Here is a 17696-nt window from a genome sequence, read left to right as displayed (position 1 = left end):
CCCAGTGCCTTAAAAATAATTTTAAAAGCCATTTTTTAATTAGGGAATTATAATTTTATGTTGAACTAACAAATATTAAATCTGTTCTCTCTCTATCTATTACTGCAATGCCCGTTGCCCATTGCATTGATATACATTGGGCATAGACAGGCTGTATTATCAGTAACTCAGACCTGCCATGCTCTCCTAATGCATCAACAACACAGACAGCCAGAACCTAAAGCATATATTAGGCTCATCAAATCCTCATAAAATATGTTATTGAGGTCCAAGATATGTAAAACAGCCTTAGTGCCTGAACAGTGCTGTTGGAGCTCTACACACACATAATTCATTGATAGACGATAGGCTCAGTTAGCCATGCCAGGATGTGTTTCTTAGGTAAAAGTCTGCTTGATGTGAGTGCACATTGACCCAACAATGTTGTTATTTTGCAAACAATGCAAAATAGAGCCAGGCAAGCAAAGGAATAATAATGGAAATTAGTAGAGTGGAGAAGCAGTCAGAGTGAACACAAATTTATGGTAAATACCTGATCTATCTCAGGACTATTTTTCAGTGGGCATTGGAGGTCAGTGCAATGCTGTCTGGAAGCCTCCCAAAAGAGTGACCCCTGTCTGTAAGCTAGAGAGCAGTCCAGACAGATATACTGAAAAGAATCACTGCTTTAAAACTCACTTGGGCATACACCTGCTGGCTCAGACACTGGAAGCAGCACCTGTCAATTCCTGAAAAGAGAAAAACAGTCAGCTGGGTTTAAACCCACTCAGATCTTTGATCGGCAAGCCTTTCATTAATTTCTCTGTGATATTGGGCGAGGTTCTCCGTTTGGGAGACTGTTCTCCCAATTCAACTGATTTTTGCACCCGCTGGGAGTGCAGATAAGAAAGGATTCACTATCCTTTGCAATGCAAAGTTGTGCATAGCTAGGATTGCGAGAGATTCCCAAGCGAATTCCCATTTTGAGCGTGCGGCCTGATTGCGAGCTCCCACGGTTGGCCACCCCTGCCCCGCATTGCAAATCAGCCCCCCACCCCTAGATTTTCCAAGACTCTGCCTTCCCCCAAGTACGGGGCTGACCCGCCCAGCACCTCCCCCCACCCCCGACCTCCTAAATAAAGACACCCCTCACAAAGACCTCCTAAACAAAGGGACCCCCAGAGACCTCCTAAATACAAGGGACTCCCCACAGTCCCCCTAAATAAGGAGAGCCCCATAAATCAGAAACCTGTCAGGAAGCCTCCCCAGAAAACAGCCCCCTGTCTGGAAGCTAGAGAGCAGCCCAGACAGTGGCAGTGAAGAAAATTACTGTTGTAACACTCACCAAGGCAATTCACCTGCTGGCTCAGACACAGGAAGCACCACATGTCCATTCCTGGAAGGTGAAACCAGTGACCTGCGTTGGAACTCCTCAGATCCTTGAGCTGTGATTGACAGCTTCCACGCACACAGGTGTCAGCTTTGCTTCATTCATCTTCCTTCACAGTTGAGTAACTCTGAAGAGCTCTAACCCCAGTGTTTACAAACATCAACCACTTCAAAGAGAGTTAAGTGCAGTCCAATCACCCCTCTTCACACTTGAGTGATTTTGAAGTGCTCAGTTAGAAATTGACAGCACTTAACTCTGTACCAGCAAAGGGCAGCGGAGAACCCAGCCCATTGATTTTACCCATCTGTGAATTACTGTTTCCATACACACTCAGCTGTCTGCATTGTTCCATTCATCTCCCTGAATGCTTGAGTAACTTTGAAGTAGTAAGCTGTGAAACTAACATAAAGCACTTAACTCTCTTTGATGTGGCCCAGGAGCTGTCAATCATAGCTTGATGTTCATAAACATTGCTGACTACTTCAAAGTCACTCAACCCTGAAGGGAGATGAATGAAATAATGAAGACTGCTGGATGTGTATGGAAGCTGTAAATCACATCCTTGTAAAATCAGTATCACAGAGAAATGAATGAAAGGCTTTCACATCAAATACCTGAAGGGATTTAACACAGCTGACTGGTTTTCTCTTTCTAGGAATTAACAGGTGCTGCTTCCTGTGCCTGAGCCAGCAGGTGTATTGCCCAGGTGAGTGTTAAAGCAGTGATACTTTTCACTACTTCTGTCTGGAGTGCTCTCTAGCTTCCAGGCAGGGGTCTCTCTTCTGGGGGCCTTCCAGCTGCCGAGCATCACTATCAGGATGCCATTTTGAGCGGGCGGCCCCAGAGCGGGATTCTTTAGGGAATCCCTCACAATTCCCTGGCTAAAGATAGGGAATCGCTTCCTGACTTGTGCTTCCAGCATGAGTGCAAATCGTGTGCAATTCAGCTCTGGCAGGACAACATAGTCTCCCAAACGAAGAATCCTGCCCATTGTTAACAAATATAAAAATCTTTAACACACTTGCTGCAAGCTACAGCTACTGGCAATCCTAATTGTCGTAAAATTAATTCAAGTTGTGCCCATTTAATAGCCCTTTGACCAGCTACGTGTATACTAAAATGCCCTTTGAAATTGTCTTAAGAAATTATCCACCAATAATGACATAGAACATTCATAGAACATACAGTGCAGAAGGAGGCCATTCGGCCCATCGAGTCTGCACCGACCCAATTAAGCCCTCACTTCCACCCTGTGGTAGTATGTATTGGGGGTCATGTGGGACTGGAAGCCCTAATGTCATTGGCTGACAGATCCCGGGTCCTGGTTGGCCGTTGACCTCATGCTCCGCCCTGAAGGCGAAGTATAAGAAGCCGGTGCCTTCCCCCGCAGGCCAGTTTACTATCGGGCTGCTGGGGAACAGACACGCTTAATAAAGCCTCATCGACTTCACTATATTCGTCTCATGGAGTCTTTGTGCGCTACAATTTATTAATGACGTTAGGTAGAGGAGAACAATGGGAGATTGAAGAGTCACAACATATAGTAATGGAACCCTCAGACGTGAAACATGATGATTGATTACATTGATAAGGATTGATACTGATGCAGTCAATTCAGAAATTATGCTGTATTAGTACAGAGGAAACAGCACATATTGTGTAATTAAAAACAGGAAAATGCTATAAATACTAACCTAGGCAGCACTTGTGGAGAGAAAAGCACAGTTATCTTTTCAGGTCTGTGACCTTTCATCAGAACGAAGGAATGTAATATATTTTGAGCAGGCGAAAACCATGGATGCGAGGAGAGAAGAATAAAAGGGAAGGTCTGTGAGAAGTGGAGGGCAGGGAAGTTCAATGATAAAAGGTTTCATGGCACAAAAGCCAAAGGAAGAGGCCATGAGTAAAGTAAAGAAACAAAGATGAGGTGTGAATGGCTGGATTGCATCTATCCGAATGCAAAGTAAAGGAATGAAGAAAGGGATGAGAAAAAAAAGAACCAGCGAAAGAAAATAAATCAAAACGGAGGCAGAGGTTACATTCTAAAATTGTTGAGCTCAGTGTTGAGTCCAGAATACTAAGTCAAAAGGTGGGGTGCTGTTCTTTGATTTTGAATTGCATTGGAACATTCTACAGCAGACCAAGGACAGAAAGGTCAGGGTTGGTGCAAGGTGGAGAACTGAAATGAGATGCAACAGGAAACACAGGGTCGTGCTTGACGACTAAATGAAGGTGTTCTACAAATTGGTCACCTATCTGCGTTTGGTCTCCCTACTACAGAGGAGACTGCATTGTGAGCAGTGACGGTATAGCAAATTGAAAGATGTGCAAGTAAATTGCTGCTTCACATGGAAGGAGCTGAGAAAGTAAGATGTAAAAAGACAAGTGTTGCATATCTTGTGTGGAAAGGTGCTGTGGGAAACGGACACAGCGTAGGGGCATATTGTGGTCAACATTGCTGCCTCACAGTGTCAGGGACCCGGGTTCGATTCCGATCTGGGGTGACTGTCCTGTGGAGTGTGCACGTATTCCCCGTGTCCGCACGGGTTTCCTCCCACTGACCAAAGATGTGCAGGTTAGGGGGATTGGCTGTGCTAAATTGCCACTTAGTGTCCAAAGGTTAGGCGGGATTATGTGAGTAGAGCAGTGGAGTGGGCCTGGGCGGGGTGCTCTTACGCAGGGTCAGTGTAGACTCAGTGGGCCGAATGTCATCCTTCTGCACTGTAGGGATTCTGTGGATTTTATGATTGTGTGCCTCACATATATTTATAGCAACCCAATGCAGCTGTACTGAAGTGGAGAATATATTTGAATCTTCTTGTTTTATACAGTGTTTCCTTCACATTCTGCAGGAAGAATAAATGAATGAGTACAGCAAACTTCACCAATAGTTTAGGTTTGGAATCCCATTGCCTAGTCTCTGACCTGGAGAGTGTCATGAAGGGACTATTTTTTGCCTCCTGTTTAAAATCAAGAAATGAATTGATATCAATCCCAATTGCCTCTCACCTCACTTTGCCACCACCTCAAAGAAAATTTGTCTGTGGCTGGCACATTAGAACAGTGGTTCTGTTAAAATATAGTGCAGGTTACAAAATGTTCCATCAATTTTTCTGGTGCTGAATGATCATACTGTCCAAGACCAGGAGTTCCCAAGCTGGGTTCCGCGAAACCCCAAGGTTCTGCAGGGGCCTCCCATGAGTTCCGTGCCAGGTCAGGCAGATTAAATAGATTTGGGTTTGATACTGTTTCCAGTTCATCCAATCAGAGGCTGGATTTGGAAGTTGGAAACAACAACAAACTCTCAAATTGCATTGATCAGGGTGAGCGCTGACGGGGGGGGGGGGGGGGGGGGGGGGCAAAGGTGAAAGCAGGGCCTACGAGAGGGGGAAGATTGTGGCCTGTGAGGGGGAATGAGAGAGAGACCTGGGAGAGAGAGGGGCCTGCGAGGAGGGGGAGAGCATGACCTGTGAGGGGGAGTGAGAGCTGAGCCTGCGAGTGGGAGCAAGAGCAGGACCTGCGAAAGAGGGGCCTGCGAGGGGGAGCGAGAGCAGGACCTCCGAGGGGGAGCGGGAGCAGGCCTGCGAGAGGCAGCAAGAGAGGGGCCTGCGAAGGGGATTGGGGAAGAGCAGAGCGGTGGGCTCAGAAGCAGAGGGGCCGGGCCTCGGAGAGAATGAAGGTGAGTGTTTGTGAGAGATGAGAGTGAGTAGTAAAAGATGAGAGTGAGTGAGTGTGAGTGAATGATGATGAATGAGTGAGTGAGCGATGAGAATGAATGAGTGAGCAATGAGGATGAGTGAGTGAGAAGTGAGAGATGAGAGTAAGTGAGTGTGGGAGACAGAGATGAGTGACAGGTGAGTGTGAGTGAAAAGTGAGAGAGTGAATGAGAAAGTTTTGTTTTTAATTTAATAATCTTTATTGTCACAAGTAGGCTTACATTGCAATGAAGTTACTGTGATAAGCCCCTAGTCGCCACATTCTGGCACCTGTTCAGGTACACTGAGTGAGAATTCAGAATGCCCAAATTACCTAACAGCACGTCTTTCAGGACTAGTGGGAGGAAACCGGAGCACCCAGAGGAAACCCACGCAGACAAGGGGAGAACGTGCAGACTCCGCGCAGACAGTGACCCAGTCAGGATTTGAACCTGGGACCCTGGCGCTATGAAGCCACAGTGCTAACCATTGTGCTACCTTGCTGCCCAGAATTATATGACGGAACTAGATGCCAACAAGTGAATAAAAGCTGAGAGTGAGTGTGAGAGAACAGAGTGAGTGAGTGTTTGTGTGTGAATGAGATTTGAGGCATGAGTGAGTGTGTGTGGGAGATGAGAATGAGTGAGGATGTGGGGGAGGTGATGTGTATGTGAGATGAGTAGGTGTGTGTATGAGATGAGTGTGTGTATGTATGAGATGAGTGCGTGTGTGTATGAGATGAGTGTGCGTGTGTATGAGATGAGTGCGTGTGTGAGATGAGCGCGCGTGTGTATGAGATGATTGTGCGTGTGTATGAGATGAGTAAGTTTGTATATGAGATGAGTGTGCGTGTGTTTGAGATGAGTAGGTTTGTATATGAGATGAGTGTGCGTGTGTATGAAATGAGTAGGTTTGTATATGGGATGAGTGTGTGTGTGTGTGTGTGTGTGTGTGAGGAAGATGTGTATGTGTGTCCAATAGGCAAATCCAGCATTCCGGCAGGACTCTTCCCATTTGAGCCAAAGGAGCAGCAACACCCCCATTAAAAATGACAAAAAGGTGAGAGATAAGAATGTTTTTTAATAAGTTTTAATTATGGTAAAAGTATACACATAATAGAAAATGCTTCTATAAATTGGGTTTTTCTATGTTTGTACCCATTGCTGGAAAACAATCAGTTTATAGTGGTTTGGCTCAATAGAAATGTTTCCTCGGAGTTCCTTCAGTTCTATTACGCGTTCAAAAGGGTTCAGTGGCTGGAAAAGTTTGGGAAATCCTGTTCAAGACCATTGATGGAAGAAAATGCTGCGCCAAATTCCAATAAGACAACTTAAAATGTTACTTATGTTAGAAGAACCCAGGTGCAGTAGAATATAATAAAGACACGGAGCTATATGCCAACAATACATTGGCTGGAATTCGCCGGCTGTACACACTAGAGAGATGCTCTGGTCCCACTGGCAGCGTATCCCTGCCACGGGTTTCCCGGGGGCAATGGGAATTCCCATTGACAGCAGCAGGACCAGAGAATCCCACCCCAGCAAACGGTGAGCCTCCTCCCACTGCCAAGAAACATGGGCGTCATTCTCCGACCCCCCGCCGGGTCGGAGAATGGCCGTTGGCCGCCGTGAATCCCGCCCCTGCCCCCGCCGAAGTCTCCGGTACCGGAGATTGGGTGGGGTCGGGAATCGGGCCGCGCCGGTTGGCGGGACCCCCCGCTCAATTCTCCGGCCCGGATGGGCCGAAGTCCCGCCCAGAAATTGCCTGTCCCGCCGGCGTAAATGAAACCTGGTATTTACCGGCGGGACCAGGCGGCGTGGGCGGGCTCCGGGGTCCTGGCGGGGGTGCGGGGCGATCTGACCCCGGGGGGGTGCCCCCACGGTGGCCTGGCCCGCGATCGGGGCCCACCGATCCGCGGGCGGGCCTGTGCCGTGGGGGCACTCTTTCCCTTCAGCCTCCACCACGGTCTCCACCATGGCGGAGGCGGAAGAGACGCTCCCCACTGCGCATGCGCGGGAAACTTTCAGCGGCCGCTGACGCTCCCGCGCACGCGCCGCATTTCCGCGCCAGCTGGCGGGGCAACAAACGCCATTTCCGCCAGCTGGCGGGGCGGAAATCCCTCCGGCGCCGGCCTAGCCCCGACATTGAGGCAGAGCATTCCGCACCTTTGGGGCGGCGCGATGCCCGTCTGATTGGCGCCGATTTGGGCGCCAGTCGGCGGACATCGTGCCGTTGGGGGAGAATTACGCCCCATGTGTCTGGGAGGCTGGAGAATCCCACCCACTGAGTCAAAATTATCCACCTAAAAATGATTCCACAGATGACAATTGTCACAATTTAACTAGGTGAGTGGTATTGCTTCTTCTAAAGGTGAAAGACTGGGTGACATGCTAACAGAAACTAAGATCAGTCATTACAAACATTGAAATACCCAATCTTGGAAGAATATCTAGAAATATCGTACATCAAAGCAGAATTTTGATTTCATAATTCATTGTTGCTGATCTGGGGTTTTTATTCCTAAAATGCCTGCCAGCCAACCAAACCTAGGTCGATAGGACTATCGAAGTCAAAGCAATTCAAGGATTCAAACGTTCCCTAGGGTTAGCAAGAGGGGTCTTGTTTTGATCTGGTTCCCTAGTACAACGTGGTTAGCCAGTGTTCACACATACAAAACTAAAGGGTGCAAGCGCCTACATAGGCACAAAAAAATCCAAGCAATTCATGACAGGAAGTTGAGACTACTATAGAAAGGAAAAGGTAAGGACTTACATTTATATGACAATTCATAACATCACAACATCCTAAAGCACTTTATGGTCAGTGAAGTACTTTTTGAAGTGCTATCTCCACTGTAATTCAGGGAAACGTGGAAGACAATTTGTGCACCGCAAGGTCCAACAAACTACAATGACTAAATCATTTGCATTGGTGTTGGTGGGGAATGAATATCGCCCGCGAAACTCCCCTGGTCATCTTCAAATAATGATTTGGGATATTTTATGGCCACCTGAGAGTTTTGAGCAGGCCTTTGTTTTCCATCTCATCCAAAAACATCCCCTCTGACAGTGAAGCCCTCTCTCACAACTGCACTGACATAGCACCTTAGATTAAGTACCAATTTAGATTATGTGCTTAAAAGTGAACCTTGTGTCATAATATACACCAGTATATCATGGTGCAGACACACACTGATGGACACACAGTGGGACCAATCAACATACACAACACCGCAGCCAATCACCAGTGAGGGCACACGCACTATAAAGACAGGGGGCATCAGAGTTCCCGCTCATTCGAGTAGCAGCTAGCTAGGAGCACAGAGCTCACAGCCTGCAACACAGACAATCACCATGTGCTGAGTGCATCAACTGGTTAGGACAAGGCAAGGGTCTTTGGTTAAAGCTGGTATCGTATTTACCCACAGTTCAAGTATGTTTAAATAGTTAACCTTTCCATAAAATAGTTTTGCACTACTTCAAGTGTTGGTGACCCGAATGTGATCCAGAACACCCAACACATCACCTTGAACCTTTTAAATTAAGTCGGATGCTCTTTCCAAGGGCCACTGCAGACTTGATGGTCCGCATGGCCTGCTTTGTAAATTCTATGATTCTAACTTTGAGATGAGAATGCTATTCATGAGCCATGCACAGGTGTTTTGACAGCACAAGCAGAAAGGAAAGTGTAGAAGTGCAACTGGACTGGTGTTTCCACAAGAAATGTGTTTGAATGATATACTGGCAGTGAAGCAGACTCGGCAGAGCATCAACACGCATTATTTTGGTGGAGTCGGGAGAGATTTTGTCAGGATTTTGATGGCAGACTGATGGGAGTGCATTTTAAAAGTTGATGTTAATATATTTGTAATAGTTGTTCACCGTTTAACTCCATTTGGAGCTGGATAAGGCAACTGGTGAAACATGAAAGCACCGCTCAGCATCAAAGGCCTGAAATGAGAGCGCAACGGGTGATTGTTGACAAAAAATCTTTTCAATTACAAAATATCAGCATTGGGTTTTGCCACAATGAAATGTTAACCTAAAATTGTGACTAAAAGGTGATGACACAGGAAGTGAGGTTAATGTGGTCAGCAGTTATGCGGCATAGATATGGCTTTTGTTACAATATTGCTATTTTAGTATCCGCCCTTGAAAATATATTTCAATAAAAAATGTAACTGTAAACCTGCTCAATACTGCAGGCCAGTATCTGTTCAAAAATTCAGCGAACCAAATAAAAAACAATCAGAAAACGCATACAATACTGAAACAATGGCCCACAGAGGATTTATCAGTTTTAACTAGTTGATGGATGGCTGACATTGTGAGGTTCTAGAAAGGATTCACTATGCCCACATTGGACAGGCTAATATAGTATGCAACTGCAATATGTTAAAAGTTGTATCTCCAGCAAGCATTTTCTGTACTTAAAGGAAGGCTATCCCCATCAGACCCAGGTGTCATTTGTGGGGAATTAGGTTTAAACCGGCGAGGTTTAACTTTCCTATAAATTTATCTTGCAGTTCTACTAGCTCCATGATCACATTTTAGGGAGGTAACGCTGCATGCTCTCTTCACATTGCTTTTTGCTCTGGTACAATCACTTCCTATTCCCAGATGCTGCTGCTACGTCTATTCCTCCCTCCACCCTGCTGCGTGGTAACCATATCTAACTTGAAAGTCAGCCAGATTACTCTTTCCAAACACGAATGATCACCTTCCCAGAAGTTACCCATGATCTCTCAGCCTGTGGCTCACACACCACCTGCACCCCCCACTGGGGAGGGCAGACAGGAGGTGATGATGAACAAAAAAAGAACAATACAGCACAGGAACAGGCCCTTCGGCCCTCCAAGTCAGGGGCACGTTATCAGCCTGGGGCTCAGCAACCCTCCGAGTGCCGGATCTCTGGGATATTCCTTCTTCCGGTGGATCTTCGGTTGTGAGGTGCTTACCAGTGAGTGACCCAGAAGCCTGCCTACTAGTTAATCCCACTAAAGTGTGAATACCTGCTCTGGTGGAGGGTGCGAGAGACATCTGTGATGCCTCGTGGATGCTGGACCCGAGATTGCACCCTCGGAGCTGTTCAGGTCTGTGACATTCATAGGGTGCGAGGTTAGTCGGGGATGGTCGACTGATTGACCTGCGAGGGAAGCGAGATGGCAGACTGATGGGAGAAAGTTAACTCACGTGAGGCTTGCACCATGGCAGCATCTGTTGAGCGTTCTCACTTTTATCTCATGCCTCCACCTTGCCCTTTGCACAGATGCGGTCCTGCTCCTCGCTGGCCAACTCAAGGATTCTCTCCTCAAAGGGCTGTAGGGTTCTCAGCTTGGGTATGACCCAGGCAGGCTCTGCCCGCTCACACCAGTTGGGCTCAAGTTTGTCCTGCAATGATACAGATGGGCAGAGTATAGACGAGAGTCCTACCAGGTCCAATGGTGATGAAGTTTGGCATGCATTTGAGGTGGGTGGGAGCGGGGATGTGAGGAGCAGATTATCTACTGGGAGGACCATGGGGAGTGGTGGGATGGAGGAGGGCGCCATGACAAGTGTTGGGAACCCATGAGGTGGCTGGGAGAGATATCACCGTGGAGGTGTGAATTGTGTGTTAAGGGAGACATGAGAAGACAGACTTACCCTGGCTGCACGAAGAAGGTCATTCATCTGCATTCGGTTCTATAGCCCTATTCCCTTATGGAGTGAGCTGGCACTGACTATCGCGGCCACCGCCTCCCAGGCGAGGTTTGACCTTGCTAGATGGACATCTTGCTGATCGAGGGTAGAGGATGTCACAACTCTGCTGCACACATTCAGAGGTTTGGTGAGGGATCTCTCTGTGAAATATGGTGCTGTCTTCCTGGCCGCCATCCCCCGACTTGACTTGGAACAAGCGCTGGGGAAAAGTTTAAAAGGAGCGCCCCACTGATTTCAAAGATTAAAGTTTTCCTGGGCCAACATATCAGATTCAAGCCGCCATGAGTATGGCATGAATCACATGGAAAAAAATTGTTCAGGAGGCTGAATATACAGTGGGTTTTCCCGCCGCCAGTGGGATTCTCCACCTTTTTCTCACCAGGACCGCCCTCATTTTTTCAGCAATCTAAAATGAGATATTTGTCTTGAACAAAGAACAGTACAGCACAGGAACAGGCCCTTCGGCCCTCCAAACCTGTACCGGTCATGATACCAAGATCTTTGCCAAAACCCTCAGCACTTCCTTGTGCCATATCCCTCCATACCCATCCTGTCCATGTGTTTGTCAAGATGCCTTTTGAACATCTGCTTCCACAACCTCCCCTGGCAACGCGTTCCAGGCACTCTGCGTAAAAAATCTGCCTCACACATCTCCACTAAACCTTGCCCCACGGACCTTAAACCTATGCCCCCTGGTGACTGACATCCTGGGAAAGAATGCATGCCCATCCACTCTATCCATGCCCCTCATAATCTTGTAAACCTCTATCAGGTCACCCCTCAACCTCCGTCTTTCTAATGAAAACAGTCCGAGTCTATTCAGCCTCTCTACATAACTAACACCCTCCAGACCAGGCAACATTCTGGTACACCTCCTCTGCACTCTCTCCAAAGCCTCCACATCCTTCTGGTAGTGTGGCAACCAGAATTGTGCGCAATATTCCAAGTGCGGCCTTACCAAGGTTCTACACAACTGTAGCCTGACTTGCCAGTTTTTATACTCGATGCCACGTCCAATGAAGGCAAGCATTCCATATGATTTCTGGACTACCTTGTCCACTTGTGTTGCCACCTTCAAAGATCTGTGGACCTGCGTGCCCAGATCTCGCTGTCTTTCTATATTCCTAAGAGTTTTGCCATTTACGGTATATTTTCCCTCTATGTTAGACCTACCAAAATGCATTACATCACATTTGTCCGGATTAAACTCCATTTGACATTTCTTTGCCCAAGTCTCCGACCTATCTATGTCCTGCTGTATCTTCTGACAATCCTCAACACTATCTGCCACTCCACCAACCTTGGTGTCATCCGCGAACTTACTAATCAGACCGGCTACATTTTCCTCCAAATTGTGCATGTATACTACAAGCAACAGAGGTCCAAGCACTGATCCCTGTGGAACACCACTAGTCACAACCTCCCACTCAGAAAAACACCCTTCTACTGCTATCCTTTGCCTTCTGCTTTGCCTTCTGTGACCGAGCCAGTTCTGAATCCATCTTACCACCTCACGTCTGATCCCGTGTGACTTCACCTTTTGTACCAGTCTGCCATGAGGCACCTTGTCAAAGGCTTTACAGAAGTCCATGTAACAAACATGCACCGCCCTCCCCTCATCAATCATCTTTGTCACCTCCTTAAAAAACTCGATCAACTTAGTGAGGCACGACCTCCCCTCCATAAAACCATGCTGTCTACCGCTTATGATCCATTTGTTTCCAATTGGGTATAAGTCCTGTCCCTGAGAATTCGCTCCAATAATTTACGTCCTACTGACGTGAGGCTCACCGGCCTATAGTTTACAGGATTATCCCTGCTACCTTTCTGAAACATCGGTACAATATTAGCTATTCTGGGATCTCACCAGTAGCTAATGAAGATACAAAGGTGTCAGTCAAGGCCCCAGCAATTTCCTCCCTTGCTTCCCTCAGTATTCTGGGATAAATCCCATATGGCCCAGGAGACTTATCTACTTTAATATCTTTTAAATGGCCCAATACCTCCTCCTTTTCGATGTTAACATGACCCAGACTGTCCACACACCCTACCCAAGAATCATCTTCCACAAAGTCCCTTTCTTTAGTGAACGCTGATGCAAAGTATTCATTTAGTACCTCGCCCATTTGCTCTGGCTCAACACATAGATTCCCCCCACTGTTCTTAAGTGGTCCAATCCTTTCCCTGATCACCCTCTTGCTTTTTACATATGAATAAAAAGCTTTGGGGTTCACCTTAATCCTACTTGCCAAGAACTTTTCATGACCCTTCCTAGCCTTCCTACTTTCTTTATACTCCTCAAGGATTTCGACTGTTCCCACCCTTCTAGACCTTACAAAAGACTCCTTTTTCTTTTTGATGAGGTTCACAATATCCCTCGTTATCCAAGGCTCCCTAAACTTCCCATACTTATCCTTCATTCTCTCAGGAACGTGACTTTCCTGAATCCTAATCAACTGTCGCTTGAAAGACTCCCACATGTCCGGTGTTGATTTATTATCCAACAGCCGCACACAATCCTAATTCTTCAATTCCTGTCTAATGTTATTGTAATTTGCCTTTCCCCAGTTTAGTACCTTACCCTCATCCCTATCCAAAAGTACCCTAAAACGTAGGGAATTGTGGTCACTACTCCAAAAATGTTCCCCTACTGAAACCTCAATCACCTGTCAAGGCTCATTCCAATACCAGATCCAGTACTGCCCCTTCCCTAGTTGGACTATTTACCTATGGCACCAATAAGGCTTCCTGGATACACCTTACAAGTTCTGCCCCACCCAAACCCCTAGCACTAAGTGAGTCCCAGTCAATATAGGGGAAATTAAAATCCCCTACCACAACAACCCTGTTACTTTTGCACGTTTCCAGAATCTCTCTATCTATCTGCTCCTCTATCTCTCGCTGGTAGTTGGGGGGCCTGTAATAAACACCCAACATTATGATTGCCCCCTTCCTGTTCCTAAGCTCTACCCAGATTGCCTCATTGTATGAGCCCTCCAAATATCCTCCTGCAGTACGGCTATAATATTCTCTTTAACCAGTAATGCTACTCCCCCATCCCTATTACATCTCCCTCTATCTCTCCTGAAGCATCCTATACCATCAAATGTTCAGCTGCCAATCCTTCCCTTCCTTTAACCATGTTTCTGTGATAGCCACACATCTTAATTCCAAGTACTAATAAGTGCTCTAAGTTCATCTGCCTTACCCGCTATACTTCTGGCGTTGAAACAAATACACTTCAAACCACTATGTTTGAGCAGACAATGTGATGTTGTTCTCTATTTTTTTGTGCTCTATTTCCCCTCAGTTTTTACACCTTCTAAGCCAGCGCTTTGGTTCCCACCCTGCTGCCATACTAGTTTAAATCCTCCCGAGTGACTCTAGCAAAACTCCCAGACAGGATATTGGTGCCCCTCCAGTTTAGATGCAACCCGTCCTTCTTGTACAGGTCACACCTGCCCCGGCAGATATCCCAGTGGTCCAGAAATTTGAAACCCTCCCTCCTGCACCACCAGCTCAGCCACGTATTTAGCTGCACTATCCTCCTATTTTTAGCCTCACTAGCATGTGGCACAGCGATTAATCCTGAGATTACAACCCTCGAGGTCCTGCTTTTTAACTTATTGCCTAACTTCCTGAACTCCTTCTGCAGGACCTCATCACTCTTCCTGCATATGTCATTAGTACCTATGTGTACTAACAACTGTTGGTACACATAGGTACTCTGGCTGTTCACCCTCCCCCTTCAGGATGTCCTGTTATTGGTTCAGAGACATCCTTGACCCTGGCACCAGGGAGGCAACATACCATCCTGGAGTCTCTTTCCTGTCCACAGAAGCACCCATCTGTACCCCTTGCTATAGAGTCCCCTATAGCTATCACTCTCATGCACTTTTCCCTCCCCTGCTGAGCAACAGAACCAGTTGTGGTGCCACTGTTCAGGCTGCTGCTGTTTTCCCCTGATCGGCTATTCCCCCCAATAGTATCCAAAACGGTACACCAGTTAGAGAGGGAGACAACCACGGGGGATTCCTGCACTGCCTGCCTGCCCTTTCTAGCGGTCACCCATCTGTCTGCCTGCACCTTGGGTGTGACCACTTCCCTATAACTCCTATCTATGATTCTTTCCGCCACCTGCATGCCCCTAAGTGCATCCAACTGCTGCTCCAACCGAACCACGCGGTCTGTGAGGAGCTGCCATTGGTTACACTTGCTGCAGACGTAGTCGACCGGAACGCTGGAAGCATCACGGATCTGCCACATCTCACAGTTAGAGCATTACACCCAACTCGGAGACATTTAAGCACTAGTTCAGTCAGTAAAAATAATCACTCAAATCGTTATTAGATTAAGTTACGATTAACTATGTGGTCCCTGCCACCAAATTGTCACTGTAAAATTTTTTTGTCTGAAACTGTCCTGATGCCACATTACAGAATCAGCAGTTACACAAAATAGTGTTGATCAAATTAATGTAAAACAGCTGACATGCATAATTTGATCTCAGACGTCAAAGAGCTCACTAATGAGATGTGAAAGGGTGACAAGTGGACAATTTTTCAATAAAAGTGGTGAGGAATAGTTAAATAGTTCAGGGATTTAATTCCTTCCACAGTAGTAACATTATAATCTCAGTACTATTAACCTACATACAAGAGAGGGTTTTTTTTAATTTTCGTTTCACTTCCTCTTGTTTTTTGTTTAGCTCCACTCCCTTTTTCATTATTATCCCATAACTCAACAGGGAGTGGATGATAGTCTTCGATATCGATGCTTCGGGCAGGCGGCGGGGGCATCAATGCCACTTGGTGGTCTCTGATGGTAAGGGGTACACTTGTACAAAGCAGCTCCAATTCTACAACCTCTTGTTGTCAAGTACACCTTTATTTAGCAACTCAACCCAGAATTGAAAAGAGGAATGGAGTTAAATGTCAACCTTTGATATTTGCAGTATGACTACCTGAATGCTGCAATGTTTAGGGCTGCTGTGTGTTCTATTGATAAAAAACATACTTTATTTATTCTATCCAGTTTACTGCTGCTTTGACCTATGATGGAATATTCGTCATAGCAGAAGCTTTTCGGTATCTACGAAGGCAGCGAATTGATATCTCGAGAAGAGTAACCACTGGAGACTGTTTAGCCAATCCTGCAGTACCTTGGAGCCAAGGAATCGATATAGAACGAGCTTTGAAACAGGTATGTGAAATTTCCCTTCCAACTAATCTAACAAGCCAATAAAAGAACCATATAGATGCAGTTGGTACCTGTTCGCAGTTAGTACATATTTAAATTGTTTCTGTGATGTTCATTTTTTACTTAAAACATCTTTTAGTCGTGAATTAACTTTAATAACTCCATGGGGAAATACTAAATTCAAATTCAAAACTTAGCTGATATTTAAGTTTAATTCTTCTGAGTAATTTGCATTTTTACCACCCGATAAGTTATTATATCAGGAGATTTATTCCATTCGGAGTTATTTTAAATGATTAAATAAACTTTCATTATTTTCATGATTCTATTTACATCATGTGTAGATAGAACTGAAACTTGCCAGTAAACTAATCATGTATTAATGTTGCAAGCTGTTATTCATGGGCAAATCAGTAAACAAGTTCAGGGAATTAAGAGATGGGCGTGACTGGTGAGGCTCCAGAACTAGCTGGTTAATTTACACCACTGTACAATTTGCTTTGCACAAACAACCGCCCCACTATTTTTGGAATTTACTGGATTTCCATAGCAATTGCCCATTAACTTGTAAATAGAAAGTTAAATCTGGCAATTAAGAGCTTGAGTACCTTTTTTTTAATGATGCGATAACTGTTGACGCAATGCCAATCAATCTCTCTTGTCCAGAATGGGAACAATCTGAACTGTTCAGTCTCATTCCTGCATGTAGTTAATTGGTGCCACAGAATTAAAAAATAGCAATTTGTAATATTTGCATATTCTCTTCTCTTTTCTGCTCATTTTTTCACTCTTGTTTCAGTCCTTCTCTCTCTTGATTTCTCATTCTGTACCTGATGTAACTCTAGTTCACGATTACTTTAAGAAGCTCTTCATCTGTCTGTCTCTAAATTACAAGCATTGAATGTCTGGGTTCATGTCTCCCCTATTTCTGCACCCACTATCGACAGATGTGTTTTGAATAGCCTAGGCTCAAAGAGCTGCAGACAAAGTCTCCGTCAGCGGGATCCTCCGTTCCGCCGGCAGCGCGCCCGTGGGTTTCCCAATGCCATGGGGTGGCCACAATGGAGAATCTTGTTGGGTGGCTGCAGGAACAGAAAATCCCGCTGCCGGCGGGGGTGCACCGCGCCCGAAAACACGGCTGGCGGACCAGAGAATCCTGGCCCAAAAATCAGGGGCGGGATTCTCCACGAACCGGCAGGGGGGGGCAACTCCGGCGCGAAGGAGTGGCGTGAAACACTCCGACATCGGGCCGCCCCCGAAGGAGTGGAATCCTTCGCACCTTCAGGGGCTAGGCCGGCACCGGAGTTGTTTGCGCCACGCGGCTGGCACGGAAGGGGCTTGGCGCCATGCCAACCGGCGCCGAAGGGCCTCCGCTGTCCGGCGCAAGTTGGCCCATGCGCGGAAGCGCCAGCGTGTGCTGGCATTATCCCAGTGCATGCGCGGGGGGGTCATCTCCGTGCCAGCCATCGCAGACTGTTACAGCAGCTGGCACGGAGGAATAGAGTGCCCCCACGGCACATGCCCGCCCGCGGATCGGTGGGCCCCGATCGCGGGCCAGGCCACCATGGGGGCACCTCCCGGGGCCAGAACCCCCCCGCCCCCCCCTGAGGAACCCGGAGGCCGCCCACAGAGTCAGGTCCTGTCGGTAAGTACCTGTTGTAATTTACGCCGGCGAGACCGGCTGAAAACAGGCGGCCACTCGGCCCATCGCGGGCCGGAGAATCGCCGGGGGGG

At 46.8% G+C, this 17696-nt stretch overlaps 1 protein-coding gene across 6 annotated transcripts in view; it reads left to right on the top strand.

Moving 5' to 3' along the window:
• The window catches only part of gria3b (glutamate receptor, ionotropic, AMPA 3b), a 626694-nt gene that overhangs the window by 303197 nt on the left and 305801 nt on the right, over positions 1-17696 (top strand). For all 6 annotated transcript variants that reach the window (XR_011946682.1, XM_072505636.1, XM_072505635.1 and 3 more), the window contains exon 7: positions 15798-15965. Coding sequence is in view for 5 of the 6 variants with exons in the window: in XM_072505636.1 (XP_072361737.1) it covers positions 15798-15965 (168 nt within the window). In the remaining variant the exon portion in view is untranslated. The remainder of the gene's footprint in view (positions 1-15797; positions 15966-17696) is intronic.

The sequence above is a fragment of the Scyliorhinus torazame genome, chromosome 5 (genome assembly GCF_047496885.1).
Source record: "Scyliorhinus torazame isolate Kashiwa2021f chromosome 5, sScyTor2.1, whole genome shotgun sequence".
Taxonomy (NCBI): Eukaryota; Metazoa; Chordata; class Chondrichthyes; order Carcharhiniformes; family Scyliorhinidae; genus Scyliorhinus; species Scyliorhinus torazame.
The sequence above is the reverse complement of the archived record's forward strand: the minus strand, read 5'-3'. Positions and strand labels throughout refer to the sequence as shown.